Genomic DNA, 19,848 nt, shown 5'->3' on the forward strand with positions numbered 1-19,848 from the left:
TAATCAGCCATTCCTGAGCTTGCTTATTTATGTTTGCAAAATGTTGGCAAATTATGGTGGGAATTACCTGTATCATGAAGGATTCATTCATTTCTGTGATTTAGGTAGCCATAAAAGTTATTGACAAGAAAAAGGCTAAGCAAGACTCGTACGTTTTAAAAAATATGAAGCGGGAGTCTCGGATACATCAGATGATTATGCATCCTAACATAGTTCAGCTGTATGAAACTTTGGAGACGGAGAACTCGTATTACATGGTGACGGAGCTGTGCCTTGGGGGGGACCTCATGGACCGAATATGTGAGAAAAAGTGGCTAGATGAAGAAGAAGTAAAGGAATATACGAGGCACATCATGGCTGCTGTGGACCATCTTCATCACCATGGCATTGTCCACAGGTAGACACTATTGTTTCTTTTTCAAGTCCAGGTGGGAGGATAACATATTTTACAGGGAGTTCTAGACGTATGACCACAATTGAGCCTAACATTTCTGTTGCTAAGCGAAATGTTGGTTAAGTGAATTTTGCCCCATTTTATGATTTTTCTTGCCACAGTTGTTACGTGAATCACTGTACTTGTTAAATACCACCTTATAAGGCCTTGGTAAGGCCACGCTTGGAATAATGCATTCAGTTTTGGTCACTACAATGTAGAAAAGATGTGGAGACTCTAGAAAGAGTGCAGAGAAGAGCAACAAAGATGGTTAGGGGACTGGAGACTAAAACATATGAAGAACAGTTGCAGGAACTGGGTGTGTCTAGTTTAATGAAAAGAAGGACTAGGGGAGACATGATAGCAGTGTTCCAATATCTCAGGGGTTGCCACAAAGAAGAGGGAGTCAAACTATTCTCCAAGGCACCTGAGGGTAGAACAAGAAGCAATGAGTGGAAACTAATCAAGGAGAGAAGCAACTTAGAACCGAGGAGAAACTTCCTGACAGTTAGAACAATTAATCAGTGGAACAGCTTGCCTCCAGAAGTTGTGAATGCCCCAACACTGGAAGTCTTTAAGAAGATGTTGGATAGCCATTTGTCTGAAACGGTATAGGGTTTCCTGCCTAGGCAGGGGGTTGGACTAGAAGACCTCCAAGGTCCCTTCCAACTCCGCTATTGTATTGTATTAGTACCACAGTTGTTAACTGAATCTGGCTTCCCCGTTGACTTTGCTTGTCAGAAGGTCGCAAAACTGGATCACATGATTCTGGGACACTGCAACATAAATGTGAGTCAGTTGCCAAGCATTCAAATTTTAATCGCATGACTATGGGGATACTGCAACAGCTGTAAGTGTGAAAAATAGGTCATAAGTCAGTTTTTAAAATGCCGTTGTCAATTTGAGCAGTCACTGAATGAACTGTTGTAAGCCGAGGACTATGTTGGGTTTCAATGACTTGCCTTCATCTAAGTAAAGCTAGGCTCTAGTAAAGTGTATCAGGGACTTCTTCATGATTCATGTTAGCAAATATTAAGTTTACTTGACTAGGGTAGATAAAAATAATAATGATAAATCCAAATGTGGTAATTTTTCCCTGCTTCAAAGCTGATTAGCATTTATTATATGACATAATAAAAAACATTTCAAAAATAAATTAATAAGTGTCAGGTGCACATCCATTTTCTGAGTTTGTTTCTTGATTGCTTTAGGTTGTGACAAAAACTTGAAAGAGGGAATGAGAATGTTTATTTTAATCCCTCTTTTGGAAGTATGCTTCATATGGGAAATGAATTGGGACTGTTGCCAAATGAATGGATATTCTTACATATTAGGGTCAATAGCTAATCAAGCAGAATATTATATATTTGTTCAGTCTGTTATAAAAGTTTGTGGGTTTCCAGGAAATATGATTGTTGGAGAAGCTCTTGGGGAAAAAAAGTAGGAAGTTAGAAGAGGAGAAAAGGTAATTCATTTGCATGTGCCTTTCATAATTTACATAAAATGTAAGGGGGAAATAGCCACAGAAAATAACTGATTAATATTATTATCAAAAGAAAATCACAAAAGGTTAAAGAAGAGTAAAAGCAACAACAGCAGGTTAAAATGGTTGACAATTGAATTTTACTTTCGATTCTTGTTTTTTATTCTTTTTATTACTCTTGTGAGATTACAATAGTCAATTGTACAATAAAACATATTAAATAAAGATACGGAAGAAGTAGCATAATTTTTAATGTTTTCCTGGTGAAATAGTCTGGAAAACTCAAAAAACACATAAACCTTTTTGGAATTTATTTATTGTTATTTTTCTTGGCTATAATAATCATAAAAAAATCATCCAGGCCATAGGTTCTTTGTTTTTTACATGAATGTGTCAATTTTCTAATATCTCCCATGCCTCATTTAGTCTTTTTATAATAAAATTTTTTATTGGTTTTTCAACATTTATAGGGAAAAGGGTAAATGGACAGGTATACAAATTTTGGCAGTTGCAAAATGTGAAAGGCGCCCCTCCCTCCATACCCATAGTATACATTTATATATAATGCATTGGTATATAATTGATTACAATCAGCATATTAGTTCTATTACTAAATTCAATCAGATTAAACATTACAGTATAAAATCCAGATATAATTCCATTATCACTTTTGGTCAGTTTATAATGATATGATTTTCTTGTTTATTTTTGTGATCTGAGTCTTCTTGCTATTGCCCCATCTCCCTCCACTGGCAGAGCTCTGGCCCCTCCCGTGTCCTGCGTGTCCGTTGTAGTGTCTCGTGTTTTTTCTAGGAGTGTTTTGTTTTTTTCCATAAAGGCCTGTGCCTCTATGGGTGAATTGATTCTGATTCTTGTCTCCTCCCAGAATATCAGCATACCTTCAGGCATCAACCATCTAAACCACACCCCTTTCTGGTATAATTTATTCGCTAATTGCGAATAATTCTTCCTTTTTTCTCTAATCTTCTTAGGGATCTGCTTCAGAATGGTTATCTCCATATCATGGTATGTCAATGCTTGCCCCCTTTGTACACCCAGAATTTCATCTCTTGTGCTTTTTCTAAGAAATTTAATGTGAACCTCCCTGGGTACATTGTGTGTTCTAGCATAAGCTGAGTTCACTCTATAAACCAGGTCTATATCCCACCCCATCTGTTGTTTTTCTTTGTGTGTGTAGTCAGCCAGGATGTTTGTCATGATGTCCCTTATGTTTTCCCCATCTTCTTCTATAACATTTTGAAATCTAAGGTAATAGGACATTCTCTCAAATTCTATTTTCATCTGTTGGATGTCAAGATCTTTGTTCCCTTTCTGCACAGCTTCTACCCCCCCCTCACCTCCTCCACCCCCCCTTCCACAAGATTCAGTCTTTGTGAGTTCTTATATATTTGGGCTTGATTTTCTTTAATTTCATCTTTCATTTCCCTTAGCTGTTTCTTGATTTCCTCCTGGCCCTGTAAAATTTGTTGAAGCATTTGTTGAAAGTCCATCTCTGTAGTCTTAGGTTGCATCAGTTCTGTTATCTTTGACTGTGTGGCTGGACTGGATGTTGCGGATGTTGGAGCAGAAGTGGCAAAGCCAGGTTTTCCAGGAGGTGGTCTTTTGGATGCCATCCTTTATAACGTTAAAAGTTCAGTCCATATATAAGATAAACAGTTAGAAAAGAAGGGTAGCCAGGCGAGTTCCGGGAGCAGAAGAACCAGGCAGAAGAGAATCTCTCTAATAAGTCTGGCAATAGATAGAAAGTTTCCCCTAGAAAGTTTAAAAAATACCAATCCACAAGAGATTCCTCTGGGAGACACGGAGACAAAGACCGGAAGCCTGAATTTTAAAGGTGGAGTCAGGTTTCACAGTTCATAAAGACAACGGAAGTGTGCCATCTTGCCCTGCCAGTTTTGGGCACAGAGGCATAACAAAGTTTTAAAAAGTTCCAAAAGCCCTCAAATCACAGTAATATGTAGAATTAAATTGAAAAGAAAATCATCTCAGCCTGGGTGAGGCTTCATTCGTTGGCTCTCCCCCCTCCTCCTTCCCCGGGGGCTGAGAGCAAGATTGTTCCTTGCCGCTTGTCCAAGGGGGGGGGGGAAACCCCTCCCTCCAGCCGCGCCTCCAAAATGCTCCGAAAGTTATTTTAAAAAGCTGAATAATTCTTCATGCAGATTAGGGAATGAAGAGAGAAGCAACCTCACCGCACTGCAGCTGCTTCCTTCTATTGTTGCATTCTCCAGTCAGCTTATAGCGAGGCGCGAGGCGCAGAAACGCGAAGCGCCCTCCGAGCTTGCTCCCCGGTGCCTTGGATGCGCGAGAGACCTCCCGCCGGCCGCCGGCGCTGCAGGAGTCCTCCGCGATGCCGCCCCTCCGGCAGGACCCCTCTGCGGGGTGTCCTGTGCCCCCCAAGGAGTGGGAAAGCCCACCGGGGAGCCGGAGCGGGCAAGGAGCTGCCCCCGCCGCCGCCGCCGGAACCGGAACTCCTGCCTCATTTAGTCTTAAACTGAACCATTTACTATTATTGGATAAGATACTAAGTGAGGTGGGGGGATTTTTTTTCCTTGCCTAAATTCTTCTTGACTAAATCTGCTATTTTCCTACGTATGGAACTGAACAGGAAAGTCACTCCATCCAATCTTTACATCATGTGATATTTTAATGACATAATTTGTACTTTGGTTTACTATAGCATAATACCTACACACCTTCTGAGACTACATTGCTTGTGAATTTGGTAAAATTGTTTGTTACTTTTAAAAATACATTTATAATGCACATGTACAGGTACTCCTTGCCTTATGACCACAATTGAGCCCAAAACTTTGGTTATTTGTTATGTGAGTTTTGCCCCATTCTATGATCTTTCTTGCCACAGTTGTTAAGTGAATCATTGCAGTTGTTAAATTAGTAACCTGGTTGTTAAGTGAATCTGGCTTCCCCATGGACTTTGCTCGTCAGAAGAGCGTAAGAGGTGATCACAGGACTGTAGGACTGTTGCAATCGTCATAAATATGAACCCGTTGCCAAGCATCTGAATTGAGATCATGTGACCATGGGGATGTTGCAATGGTCGTAAGTGTGAAAAATGCTAATGTCACTGTTTTCAGTGCCAATATAATTTTGAATGGTTACTAACTGTTGTAAGTTGACGACTACCGGTACATTGCTGGAAAACATTTATATTGCTACACTGCCTTGTGAAAAGCTTACATGCAATCAGTAAGATTTTCAGGAAGAAAAATATATATGCTTGTACTATTACATTCGAATCTGTTTGAAATATTATAAAGAATAATGAATATTCTACATATTTTGAAGCAGAATTTCTGACTCATACTAAAATATTAAATCAATCAGAGGCAGAAATTGAAATAATTGTTCAAGATTAAGAGAGAGAAGGAGAGACAAGTAAAGTAGATTGTGTCTCCAAGATCCTTGCCTTAAAGCTCTTACTTTAACAATAAGAGTTCAGCAGGGCATTGTGGACCAATTGTTATTTTTTAGCCTAATGTGTTTCCTAGTCACTGTTGTGAGATACCTGAGAAGAGCTATTTGCTTTCAGAATTCAAGCAGATGTAAAGGCCATGTGTGTGATGTATGTGTGAGATTCAATAAATTAGAGACCTATCAACTATATTCCTTCTAATATCATTAAGCAGGCATATTGTGAAAAACTTCAGTTATTGATATTTGCAGTGCAAATCTTACGTTTCAAGACTGCATATTTACTTTCAGTTCTTCCTTCTTTAGAGATCTGAAGATAGAAAATTTTCTTCTGGATGAAAACAATAGCATTAAAATTGTTGGTAGGTACTGTAGATATGAAGCTCCTGTTGATCATTTCGCAGCAATGTGTCCTGTAAAGTATTTGTAACATATAGATTTATGTCTTCTGTTAATTGGGGAATTTGGATGGTTTTCTGGGCTCCTGAGTGGGTTTTGATCAGCCCTAACCCTTGGTGCAAATTAATGCGCCTGCTCATGTTGTTGCAAGTGAAAGATTACTCCATGGCTTCTCCACCATTCCCTGAGTCCTTCCTACCTCTTAATTGTTATACACACAACTCCTGACAGAGAATATCTGCCACAGATGCTCTTTCATATTAACTGATTGAGCTGAAATTCAAGGTAAAACATTTCCCTCAGATATGATGAACAATATCTGCAGAAACTCTCTAGATGATGTGCTAAAACTTCTTTTTCAAAATGTTGGATGTGCTGGAAAGAGGAAAGTACATAAAGGGCCATACCGCTTATTCTTGGTCTTTCCATTTTTCTCTTCTTCCTTTTGTTAGGAAGAAAAAAAAGTTTACTACTTTATACATTGCAGTACTTTTCCTCATTTTTGATGAATTTGGATGGGTGAAATAAGTTTCCTTTTAAATGTCATCACCTGCACGATCTAAGAAGGGTCTATGACAACTTGCCATGGCCAACTCTCTGTGGCCAACTCATCACTGCCAACTTGCTGCAGCCAACTCGCCATGGCCAATTCACTGTGGGACAACTTGCTGTGGGATAAGAGTCACACTAATATTGAAGAAATAGTGGAATAGAATCATTAAAGAAAGGATGCCAAAGGAGGGACAAAACAAAATGTGAATGTAATGGCTGCTTCTAAATTGTTCAATTCTACCTGCTTTTTTTTAAAAGAAATGTATTAATATGAATTATGAATTCCAGACTATCTTTATTTAAATGCTTTACTATGAATATCGTAGGGATGTTATCTTGTTCTTCTACCACTGGAATAGACATTAAATAAAACAAATATGTGAACTGGACTAAAGTTAGGATTGTTGACATGAGAATTTAAGCAATCTACAGGCATAGATTGACCTTAGTGTTACTTTTTTATTTATTAAATTTATATAGCCGCCCATCGTACAAAAAGTAGAATTGCACATTTAAAAAAATCCTTATACTTTAATGTAACCCATCCTTTTTGCTAAACCTTTCGCCATCAAGCCTCCCTTTAGTGTAATCTTAATGTACATACCTCTCCTAAAAATATAAACACTGGAATGAACATGTCTATGGAGATTCTCAGTCATTCAGGTCATGGTTGAGAAGTGAAACAGCTTCAAAGAAAAACTGGAATGAACACAAATGAACAATGAAAGTAATACACTGAAACTTTGGGAAAGGGGATTTATTATAATGATGTGACTAAAAAGTTCTTCACACTTCCTCTGGATTCTGTCTTCATCTTCCCAAAACTCACAATTTGGGATGCCCTGTTTTAGAGCATTGTTTAAATCAATTTTCTGTATGATTAAAGCTGCTAGAGTTTGTCATGCAGATCTTTAAATTTTTTTTTTGCCTGTTTGTTTCTTCAGATTTTGGACTGAGCAATATCATAAAGTTTCAGGGCCTTTCCCAAGAACTGTTAAACACTCAGTGTGGGAGTCCAGCTTATGCAGCCCCAGAACTCTTAGCTCATAAGCAATATGGGCCAAAAGTGGATGTCTGGTCCATGTAAGTAGATTACGAATATTTCTATCTCTCCTTCAGCACTTTTAGGGAGACAAAGTGCTGTATAATGTCAGTGGCATAATAACTATGCACAATGGGAACTGTTTTCTCTGTTACATCACCTAAAAGTCTAATTTACCAGGAGTGAGATGATGAGCTAAAATAATAAAATACAAGGAAAATAAGCATGCGACTCCAAGATGTTGTCATAAAAAAAGTCAAACTCGGACAACATAAACACCTATCCTACCAATTGTTTTTATTTAAAGAGAGGGCTTAATGCAAATCAGTGTAAGATGTCAGTATGTTTCCTTTGGGGATCTAAAGAGCTCTTGATAATCCTTGCCAGCACTGAGATCATGAAGTCATTTAAAAATGTACAGAGACCTCAAATACTACTGTAGAAGTAATATTGTAAGAAATATTAAATAATGCTATGAAAACTGAAGCCGATGAAATGTATAATGTATCCAGAATTTCTACAAAGCTATGCTATAGACCAGTGTTTTTCAACCTTGGCAACTTGAAGATGTCTGGACTTCAACTCCCAGAATTCTGGGAGTTGAAGTCCAGACATCTTCAAGTTGCCAAGGTTGAAAAACACTGCAATAGACATTGAATCAAAAAAGAGGAATATCCTGAAAGGGCTAATGCCATCAAACCCAGGGGCGATATGCTACTGGTTCTGACTGGTTGGGTGGAACTGGTAGCAAAAAATGCTAAGGTTTGTCCCAACCGGTAGTAAAAAGAAATGCTTTAAAAAGTGGGGGAAAAAGGTTCCATGACACTCAGCTGTGCTGCATGATCATCGGCACCTTTTCCTCCACTTTTTAAAACATTTTTTTACTACAGGTTCCGGCAAATAGGTAGTAAAAAAATGCTTTAAAAAGGGAGGAAAAAAGCTTCCGACGATCGCGCTGCACAGCTGATTGTCACAGAACCGTTTTATTCACTTTTTAAAGCATTTTTTAACTACAGGTTCCGGTTACGCATATCAGCTGTGAGCCGCACCATCATCAGAACCTTTTTTTCACCCACTTTTTAAAGCATTTTTTTTCCTGCCGGTTCAGATGAATAGACAGGAAAAAAAATGCTTTAAAAAGTGAGGAAAAAAGGTTCTGACGATCGCGCGGAACAGCTGTGAGCTGCCTGATTTAAAGCATTTTTTCCTGCCTATTCGCCTGAACCAGCTTTTACTTTACTTTTACTTTATTTCAAATTTATAAACCGCTCCCTCTCCCCGAACGGACTCGGGGCAGTGTACAGTCGAAATAAAACATACATATAGATACATATAGATAGAGGAGGCAATATACAAACTGTACAGTAAAGTAAGATTAAGAACAACATTAAAAACAACCCCTAAAAACTACCCCAAAATTAAAATAAATAATTAAAAATAACTGCCAGGAGGATAAGAATAGAACTATAGATGGGATAGGCCAGCCAATTGGAACAGGTGGGTCTTGAGTTTCTTACGGAAGGAGCAGGGAAAACATTCTTTAAAAAGTGAAAAAAAGTTGGCCATGTTGGCCTCCCAGTCATATGACCCTTCCACCAAGCCACGCCCACAGAACCGATGGCAAAAAGAAATTAGATTTCACCACTGATCATGCCCAGGTTTTATTTTTTTTATGAAGGAATGGAGAAGAGAGAGAACTATTTTTTCTAGATTTGGATTTGGCTTTTCTTGTTCTGTTGATGTGTGTAATAAATGGCTACAGCAAGGATCCCGTCGACCGGCACTGGTCCATGGCATGCCAGCAATCGAGCCAAGTAAACAAACAAAGTCCTATCTGTGGGTAAAGGCAGCACAGCAAAACCACATCCCCTCCAGTCCATGGAAAAATGTTTCTCCTTGGAACTGATCCCTAGTGCCCAAAAGATTGGGGGCCACAGGACTACAGTATATAAAAGCAGAAATATAAATTGTTGCTTTTTGTAGGAAAAAACTAATCCATTTTTGCTTGGTATAGCAAGTCCCAATGATGAACAGGTTTGATGCACAAAGGGAGGGGAAATGAATAGGGTCATCTCCATAGCCACTCTGTGTTGTCTTCTTGGACAGAGGAATCAGCACATTTGCCATGCTGACGGGCACTCTGCCTTTCACTGTGGAGCCATTTAATATCAAGCAACTTCATCTCAAGATGGTTAATGGAGAAATGAATCCCATCTCTCCCAACATTTCCTCTGGTAAGAGATGGTTTATTTTACATTTTAATATAAAATATGACAAATATAAAACCTGCTGTTTTAGATTATAGCCAGCGTGGCCATTGGCCAGGCTGGTTCGAATTCTGGACGTTGTAATCCAGACACATCAGGAAGACACCAAGTTAAGACAGGATTACAGTATATTGCTGCAATTTCTGTGTAACATATCAAGAACGTCCATTTGGCACAGCTCTTCTTCAGGACAGTGACTGACTGATTGAATTTCTATCCTGTCCTTTCTCTGAGAGCTCTAAATAACCTGCACAGAAGACTTTTTATCCACATAATGAGTGGATAAAACCTGGCTGACAAAGAGTGATGAACTCAAAGTCACCAGTGAATTCTGTGATTTGAACATGGCTACCACTGGTCATTGTAGTGCAAGGACAGTATAGGAAGCACTAGATAACCCTGATAGACAAGCTTCTGTCACCAGCTGAAATAGCTGATGAATCTCTTCTGGATTGGCTTATATTCACAATCATCTTACATTCATCCTATAAATCACAAATCAATAAATGACAAAATAATCAAATGGTTTAAATGGAAGTGGCCCAAGGCCTGGGAAAATAGAATAGATTTGAATGTAGTCCATTTTTTTCCCTTTTCTTTTCCAAAACGTTAACTTTTTCAAGTAGTGTTGACTTTTTGCCTAGGTTTAAGAGAAGAATAAAATGCTGTGACTCCTCAGTATTTGAACTGGATCATTTGTCCATGATAATACTGAAGAATGGTTCTGGGATTTCTGGAAAGATGAGTAGACAAAAGTGCATTAATGAGAAAGTATGTTTTGCATCTGTATGAAAGCCAATTACAAGAATAGGTCTATTAAAAGTATATCATTGGAAGTGAACTGCTTGCCCCTCAGAAATTTAAATTCAGCAGTGATTTCTCTGAGGTCAGAAATGTTGACTTTGGTAATTTTTCTTCCATGATGTTGTTGTCAGGAAAAGTGCTTCATTAATTCTCCCCATTGTTGTTTGAGGACTCTGTAGGCTGTTTCAAAAAAGCAATGCCACCTAATAAATTTGTTATAACAACTCTGGGTTTTTTAAATTTGTCCACAGGAGCTGTTCATTTTATGCACTCTTTGCTTCAACCTGATCCCACAAAGCGGCCTACTGTTAAAGAGGCAATGCAAGACAATTGGTTAAATGATAATAATATCAGCAAACCACTAAATGCTTTCATATATAGAAATAGGTAATTATTGCAAGTTTATCATCCTTTATTTCTTCATTTTCAACAGTAATGAATTTGCTTGAAAATTGGCCATGTGGTGAAAGTGGCTTCTGACCATACCTTTCAGGTACCATCATCCTGACACACTTGAAGCATTCTGTTTATGGGCTGTGTAGTATTTCCTGTTGTGTCATCCACTTTCCTGAAGGAAGGCAATGTCTTGCCCTGATTTCTCCCTTTTAAGAACAACTTGTGAAAGAGATGAGCTTTTACAATCTGGGCATAATTTTATTTATTCATTTATTTAGATTAAAAAGAATATCTAATTTCAAATAACTCCAAGCTCTGCACCTAATAAAAATCAGAACAATAAGAGAAGCAGGTCATAAGCATCCAAAAAACCCATTACTCCAATTCGACTTGCTTTGGGAGAAGAGGACACAGCCAAAGAACAGCAATTATATCTCCTTCTGATGAGATAAAGCAGAAATACAATTAATGGTTTTTTTAAAAAGACAATTTAAGAGAGAATAAAACTTCTCCAGAATAATGATAACTAGCTGGAATAAGACATTTGGCTCTCAAAAAAATCATAAATGGTTCTTCAAACATCATTCTCCCCTACAACACTATGTGGAGATTCAGGCACAGTTATATACCTAGCAGACAACTTTGTTTCCCAAAAAGTAGAGAAGGGAACAAGGGGATTAGCCATATTGGACTTAATTCTCACTAACAGAGAGGAAATGATAGAAGGTGTTGAACCCACAGGAACCCTGGGGGCAAGTGACCATGCAATATTAGAATTCAACATTATGCAAACACAAGTAGTAGAACAAAGTGGAACTAGAGTCTTGGACTTTAAGAGAGTTAATTTCAACAAACTTAGAGAGAGCTTGGGAAAAATTCCATGGATGAGAATCCTCAAGGGGAAAACAACTCAAGAAGCTTGGGAAATTTTGAAAAATGATATTACAAAAGCCCAGTCTAGCACAATACCAATGAAGAAGAAAAAGAACAGCTCCCAAAAGAAGCCAGCATGGCTGCATAAAGAACTCTCTGACAAACTGAAAGACAAAAAAGATAAGTATAAAAAGTGGAAAGGGGGGCAGACATAACTAAGGCAGAATATCAGCAAATAGCCCGAGCATGTAAAGATGAAGTGAGGAAAGCTGAGGCTCACAATGAAGAAAGGCTTGCCATAAAAGTAAAAAATAACAAAAAAAGCTTCTTCCAACATGTTAAAAACAAGAAAAAAGTTAAGGAAACAATTGGTCCATTGCTGGGAGAAAGTGGCAAGAAGGTGACAAGCAACAGGGAGAAAGCAGAACTATTTAACTTATGTTTTGCATCTGTCTTTACACAAAGGGATAAACCAGTCCAACCTATCAAAAACAACACCACAAAAATCAGATTAGGAACACAAGTTGAAATAGGGAAGAAAATGGTAAGTGAGCACCTGTCTACCCTAGATGAGTTCAAATCATCAGGACTGGATGGATTATACCCCAGGATTCTGAAGGAACTGTCAGAAGAGATCTCAGAACCACTGAACTATATCTTTCAGAGATCCTGGAGCACCGGGGAACTACCAGAGGACTGGAAAAGAGCTGATGTGATTCCCATCTTCAAAAAAGGAAAAAAAACAGATCCAGGAAACTACAGATCTATCAGCCTAACCTCAATACCAGGAAAGATTCTGGAAAAGATAATCAAGCAACACAAGTGAACACCTATAAGCAAACAAAGTAGTAGCCAAAAGCCAACATGGGTTTGTCAAAAACAGATCATGCCAGACTAATCTTATTGCATTCTTTGATAATGTGACAAAATTAGTGGACCAGAGGAATGCCATCGATATAGTTTACTTGGACTTCAGTAAGGCATTTGATAAGGTGGACTATAGCCTACTACTAGATAAAGTAGAAGAATGTGGGTTAGACAGCATCACCACCAGATGGATTCGTAACTGGTTGACCAATCGCACTCAACGTGTAGTCCTCAATGGAACTGCATCTACATGGAGGAAAGTATGCAGTGGAGTACCCCAAGGCTCTGTTTTAGGCCCAGTACTCTTCAACATCTTCATCAATGATTTGGATGAGGAAATAAATGGGGAACTCATCAAATTTGCAGATGACACCAAGCTGGCAGGAATAGCCAACACTCCAGAAGATAGGCTAAAGATACAGAAGGATCTTGACAAACTTGAACATTGGGCACTATCTAATAAAATGAAATTCAATGGTGAAAAGAGTAAGATTCTACATTTAGGCAACAAAAAAGAAATGCATAGGTACAGTATAGGTGGAACCTTGCTCAATAGTAGTAACTGTGAGAGGGATCTTGGAGTCCTAGTGGACAACCATTTAAATATGAGCCAGCAGTGTGCAGCAGCTGCCAAAAAGCCAACACAGTTCTAGGCTGCATAAACAGAGGGATAGAATCAAGATCATGTGAAGTGTTAATACCACTTTATAATGCCTTGGTAAGGCCACACTTGGAATGCTGCATTCAGTTTTGGTCACCACGATGTAGAAAAGATGTGGAGACTCTAGAAAGAGTGCAGAGAAGAGCAACAAAGATGATTAGGGGACTGGAGACTAAAACATATGAAGAACAGTTGCAGGAACTGGGTATGTCTAGTTTAATGAAAAGAAGGATTAGAGGAGACATGATAGCAGTGTTCCAATATCTCAAGGGTTGCCACAAAGAAGAGGGAGTCAAACTATTCTTCAAGGCACATGAGGGTAGGATAAGAAGCAATGGGTGGAAACTAATCAAGGAGAGAAGCAACTTAGAACTGAGGAGAAACTTCCTGACAGTTAGAACCAGAAGTTGTGAATGCCCCAACACTGGAAGTCTTTAAGATGTTGGGTAGTCATTTGTCTGAAACAGTATAAGGTTTCCTGCCTAGGCAGGGAGTTGGACTAGAAGACCTCCAAGGTCCCTTCCAACTCTACTATTGTATTGTATTGTATTGTATTGTATTGTATTGTATTGTATTGTATTGTATTGTATTGTATTGTATTGTAAGATAAAATCAGATCAGATAAGATATATACCATGTTTCCATGAAAATAAGACTTCCCAGGATAATAATCCCAATCCGGCTTTTGGGTGCATATGCTAAAATAAGCCCTCTGCCCGAAAATAAGCCCTCCCTGAAAAATATTGCAATGCAGCAGCAGCCTCCTGCACCTCAAAAATAATAAGACCTCTCCGAAAATAAAGCCAAGTGTCTATTTCAGGGGGGGGAGGGGGTGTTCAAAAGAAAAAAGATGAGGTCTGAGGCTCAATAAATTTGGGATAATGCAAAACTTTAAATTCTGCACAAAGATACAAACATTACTAGGAACAATTGCCAGAATCAAGCAAATTCAGCACCCAGAAAATGAAGCAGAACATCTGGATTAAGAGAGCTAGCTTACTGATCAGTGATTTAGCACTTACTCTAAACTCTGTTAAGTGTTAAACTCTGTTTCTTTCAGATTCCCAGTTATTTATTAGAGACTTAGGAGCATTTCACCATGTACTCGGATCATCCTTGGGCTGATATGTCCCCTTTTGAGTTGGGATGGGGTGGGATCCTACTGGTTTAACAATCAGTTCGCTGAGCGCACGCTGTGCACATGTGCACATTTTACAGAAAACTCACCTTCCGCATTACTGTTGGCGAGGAAAACAGCTGAGGCGTGGCAATCTACTCTGCCGCGCAGATCAGCTGGGCTTTGGACAAGGAAATATAGGTGAGTACAGCACAGGGGCGGGCAGGCAGGCCCACTTCAAAGTTGGAGCAAACCAGTTCGCTCCCAGCTGATAGTCGGAGCTACCCGTTCGCCCGAACTGGTCCAAACCGGTAGAATCCCACCTCTGTTCTCATCTCTATTGTCCAGGCAAACCAACTGAGAAACCTTTGGTTCCTCATTCCTGAATTAATAGAACATTGACCTACTATCCATAATTCTACTTTCTTTTATCTGAGAAGACCAATATGGTGTTCTGGGTGCTGTTTTAGCCATCTCCTTCTGGCACTGCCATCTCTTCCCCTGAGAAACAATCAAAATATTGCTCCCCCTTTCTCACATCTCAGAGCCCTGGTGGTGCAGTGGTTAACATGCAGTATTACAGGCAAACTCTGCCCACAGCCAGGAGTTCAATCATGACAGGGCTGAAGGTTGACTCAGCTTTTCATCCTTCCAAGGTCAGGAAAATGAGGACCCAGATTGATGGCAGCAATATGCAAATAATGCTTCTGCATTGCAAATTGTCCATAGAGTGATGTAAAGTGCTATAGGGCAATATATAAGCCTAAATATATAAGATGAAACTCAATTACTCTGGCCACCTAATGAGAAGGAAGGACTCACTGGAGAAGAGCCTAATGCTGGGAAAGATTGAGGGCAAAAGAAGAAGGGGACAACAGAGAATGAGGTGGCTGGATGGAGTCACTGAAGCAGTCGGCATGAGTTTAAATGGACTCCTGGGGGTGGTAGAGGGCAGGAAGGCCTGGAGGAACGTTGTCCATGGTGTCACGATGGGTCGGACACGACTTCGCAACTAATAATAACAACAACATAAGCCTGCTTGCTGCCCCGCTCAATTCTTCCCCTCACTTATGCCTCATTCTCTCTCTTTCTCCAAAAAAGACAAGATGGGGCTGGAAAATTTTTTTCTGTTTTTGCTCAAATCATATGGCTATTCTTATTCCCTCCTATTTGGATGCTAGGATTCTAAAAAGGCAATGTTTCTGTTCTCTTTAGCGCAAAGGAAGAGCCTATGGCCCATCTCCCATAGATGTGCTTGCATATGAAGTCAATATGAATTTTCCCGCCTGCCTGTTGTGTGACATATCTCATGTATTGGAGATGCCCGAGGGCTTGAAGGATGTGTATGAAGGCAGGAGCACTCTGCTTTAATAGCAGCGATACAAAATATAGTCTAAGTTCGATGATAAAATAACATTCTTGGAAAGAAAAATAGAAACTATTTGGGATGTCACTTGAGAGTAAGGTTAAGATGACTTTGATAAAAATATGTAAGAACTGTTTCCTAGGTGAAACGCGATGAAATATTTTTAAACTCCATAATAATGAGAAAGCATTCAGAGGCAGTTCAGTCAGATGCCTCCCTGAAGTATAAAAAGAAGGGAAGGGATAGCACAATCAAACTTGAAGTCTCTGTTATTCTAACTAATCCCAATAAAAGTAGTTTTAGTCTTCATGTGGAATTAATTTCCTGGCCTGGCCTATCTAGCGGGACAGACATTAACAGCTCATTTAGCAGATTCTATTATGACAATGAGTCATGAAATGTATTTCCACAGTGCTAAAAATCCACTTTAAGCATTCAAAAACTCACGTCGAAACGTTGTAACTTCTAGAAACTGAGAGATTTCACCCTGAAGCCCTTGGTGAATCCTTGTGTTCAGTGGTGGGTTGCAAATATTTTTACTACCGGTTCGGAGGCACTCCCACGCGCACTCGCACACAACACTTCTGTTCATGCGCAAAAGCGTCCAGATATATGGGCGGAGCCTCCCACCACCACTGCTACCAGTTTGGCTGAACCAGGCTGAACCGGGAACAACCTACCTCTGCTTGTGTTGCCGCTGTGAGGGTTTGCCCCAGGACCCCCGATAAATTTAGAACAAATTGTGTATTGTGGGGTGGGGGGAACTGGTTGGAAAACCTGATGAACTCAGGGAGAATTTTTCAGATTAAATTTTGACCAGAATTATAGCACAACTTTTTCTGATAGAGAAGAATATAGCTCAGTTTATTGCGGCAACCCAAGTCAAAAAGATTTACCTATCTCATAACCTCTTCTTTTCAGGCTTCGCCCAAATGAATTGAATCCTGTGGTCTTGAGTTACATGACAGAAATAATGGACTTCAACCTTTCAGATGTTGTGACTTTCTTGATTAAAAACAAGCCATCTTCCATCATGGCTACATATTACTTATTGCTGAAGAAATTAATTAGGTATCAGAGAGAACCGAGGACTGAAAAGGTAATATATGACTTCATGGCATCTTTAAATTAATTAAGGACCACAGTTTGCTTATATCTTGTCTCCAGTCTGTTTAATTATTTATATAATATAATTTATATTATATAATATATTATTTATATTGTATATTTATTGCATCAAGTTATATTATATAAATATATTATATTTACATATAATATAAATAGGTTATATTTATATCATATCTAATTAATTAATTAATTAATTAATTAATTAATTATATAAATAATTCCACTGTTATGAAATGTAGGGCTAGCAGGGCTAATCATCTGGAGAAACCTGAAATTGTAAAAAGAAATAAGTAACCTGACTGAAGTGGATTAAACCAACTGGGTGAGCCTAGCAACTCAATCTGTTGTTAAGGGATTTGCTTCTTTTCATATACCCATGCATGAGGTCAAGCCATGTGGTTAATGTATAATCTTGTCCAGATTATCCATGGGGTGGATATGGCTCAGAGGTTCTTTTCCCTAAGAAAACTAGAGTGATGCAGTCTTTGGAAATGCAAGGTGCTTCAGTTGCATTTGAGATTATCTTAGAGAAAGCTGATAGAATTTCCAGGAAGCAAACCTTTAAGATTTTCTAGTTGGCCAAGAATGGATACAACTTGACAGCCTGGTTCCGATTTGCCTATATTAGCATCCTTCTGTTGGATTACCAATGAAGATATGCCTGAATTCAATCCTGATCATTAAAACCATAATTACAGACATGTAGGGTTTCTAGCAACAAAGGTGGGTCATCAATGGCTTCTTCCAGAATGATTTAATCTACAGCCTTGCTATTGTTGGAAGAAATATCCATCTGGTTCATTCCAAGCTGGGAAAAAGGCACTAGAGATAAAATGGACGCTGATTGGAAAGATGATTTAATGGTGAAACAGAACTATATGGATGGTCTGACCACAAAGAGTTGAGAGTGGGGGTTTTGTACACATTCTCTTGGGCTTTGAACTTGAACTTTCTATTCCCGTGCAAGTACATGTATTCTATTGGTTGTTGTCAGATTCCTATGGGGTCATGTTTGTCTGAGTTCCCAGGCTTGGTTGAAGTTTGCTGGGTGATGCAATGTCCTTAGGAGATTGTGCCATGTGGTGAGCTCTGCTGCTAGATGGGTTAATCCTATTATGTCCTGGAGGGTCATGTATTATCCCATCACCCCAGAGCTGGAGGTCTTGTCTTGTAGATAGGCTGGCCCAGTCTTTCTTAATGGGCACTAAATATCTGCTTCCTGTCTTTAAAACATATTTCTTCTTTAGGGACATATAATATTCTGGTTTTTTAAATATTTCTTAAAATATTTCATTCTTCTAGGTGGGGTGTAGCTTCCCACTATATATTTCAATATACCATGATTGAACTTCCAAACAAGCTTGCCAGTTATAATGGCCCTAGTACTTGGAGTGTGTCATGTTTAGATTATGGGAAATATGGTCCTAATACCTCTAAAACCACGAGGTTTGAAGAAGGTTCTAATAGATTATTCTTGGATCTTTTTCTTTAAAATAATTATTCTGCTCTCACCCCATCTTCAGAAAGACAAGCTGTTGATAAACAAGAGCAAAGCAGGCCTATTTGTACAAATGTGAATTTAAACGGGTTTTCTGTGGCAGTATTTATAGAAAAACATTTTTAAATTTCTAATTTTTTTACAAAAAAAATCCAAAAATACTGCCTTATGATAAGGAAAATAGCTACCTTATTTACACATATGAAGATTAAGTTCTTGTTACTTCAGGGTAATGAAAAAAAAAAGCCAAAGCATCCTTCAAATCATGCTCAATACTTAGAGGTTTTATGGATGTGTTTACATAATTTACTTGGTGGCATTATGGATATCATTGCTACTGCTTTTGTCTATGATGTTTTTCAAATTTCTAATCTAACATATGACTTAAATCCCCAGCAACTTCAGGAAATTTTTATAACCACTACGCAACTGAGAAATGATTGTAAGATAGCTGTAACTAACCCCAGCTCACTGGCAGCCAGCTTGTCACCACCAAGTCAATTCTGTCAAATATTAGAATACTGTTATCATGTTCCCCCTAGTCTTTCTTTTCTCTAGACTAGCCAAACTCAATTCCTCTAACCGGTCTTCATATATTTTAGCTCCAGGCCTTTAATTGCCTTAGTTGCTCTTCTTTGCACTTTTCCCGAAGTCTCAACAACTTTTTCATAGTGGGTGGCAGCAGGCTATGATAAACTACTCCTGAATCTTATAAAGAAAATCACATGAATAGAAATAGAAATAACTTGTAAAGTACTTCCTCATCCCTTTTATCCTCTCTCACACATACTGAACATATTCATAGCATTGATTTTCTGGCATGGATAGGAGATCCGCAAACTCCTGTTGGGGTTGTAAAATAAAATATGACATGAAGCACATTTAATATTCAAGTAGGGATCCCTGATGGTCTTAGAGGTAGAAATGAAAGCGGAAACTTAGATGTACAGAACTGAAATTGTCTATATCCTTCCATTGTCCATATGATTACCATTACTGATCTATTTCCCATAGTCCATTTGATTAGTATTTGGCAAGAACGGACATAATAAAAATTCAGGAATGATTTCTCCTCCATTTGTGAATAATCCATTCAACACCTCTCCATCTTATAACTCCTCTCAATATTAATTGTAGGCATTTCCCTTGTGAACCTATTGCAACTTGCGCTTTTTAAACATTGTCATAAATATTTTGTTATTTAAATTTTAGGCCCTTTGTGAAAGCTGGGTAACTGAATTTATTTTCTCCCTGACATTTGTTTATGCTATACGTGTTAGCAGTTAATTCATATTATCAAGTTGTCAGAAGAGAAATAACCTTATACATTCATCTTGATTGTTTAAGGAGCTGCATTAATGAAATGGTTACCACTGAAAAATAATTTCCTGGAGCAAGGGTGATCTTTCTTAGCCCTTTTAATCAATACAGATAGAATCATATTCAACAGTTCACTCATTCAGACAGTTAAAAATATTTAAGTTCTATAGCACATAAACATATTTCAAT

General features: G+C 38.5%; 1 protein-coding gene across 1 annotated transcript in view; it reads left to right on the forward strand.

Moving 5' to 3' along the window:
* Nucleotides 1-19,848, forward strand: part of LOC309387413 (hormonally up-regulated neu tumor-associated kinase homolog A-like) — a gene marked incomplete at both ends in the record, with an annotated part of 99,058 nt that overhangs the window by 829 nt on the left and 78,381 nt on the right. Inside the window, 6 exons of the mRNA XM_081943890.1 lie at nucleotides 105-397; nucleotides 5,676-5,731; nucleotides 7,265-7,403; nucleotides 9,469-9,596; nucleotides 10,685-10,820; nucleotides 16,635-16,812. Coding sequence (XP_081800016.1) covers nucleotides 105-397; nucleotides 5,676-5,731; nucleotides 7,265-7,403; nucleotides 9,469-9,596; nucleotides 10,685-10,820; nucleotides 16,635-16,812 — 930 coding nt within the window. The remainder of the gene's footprint in view (nucleotides 1-104; nucleotides 398-5,675; nucleotides 5,732-7,264; nucleotides 7,404-9,468; nucleotides 9,597-10,684; nucleotides 10,821-16,634; nucleotides 16,813-19,848) is intronic.

This window comes from Natrix helvetica, assembly GCF_964273705.1.
Source record: "Natrix helvetica genome assembly, chromosome: 2".
Taxonomy (NCBI): Eukaryota; Metazoa; Chordata; class Lepidosauria; order Squamata; family Natricidae; genus Natrix; species Natrix helvetica.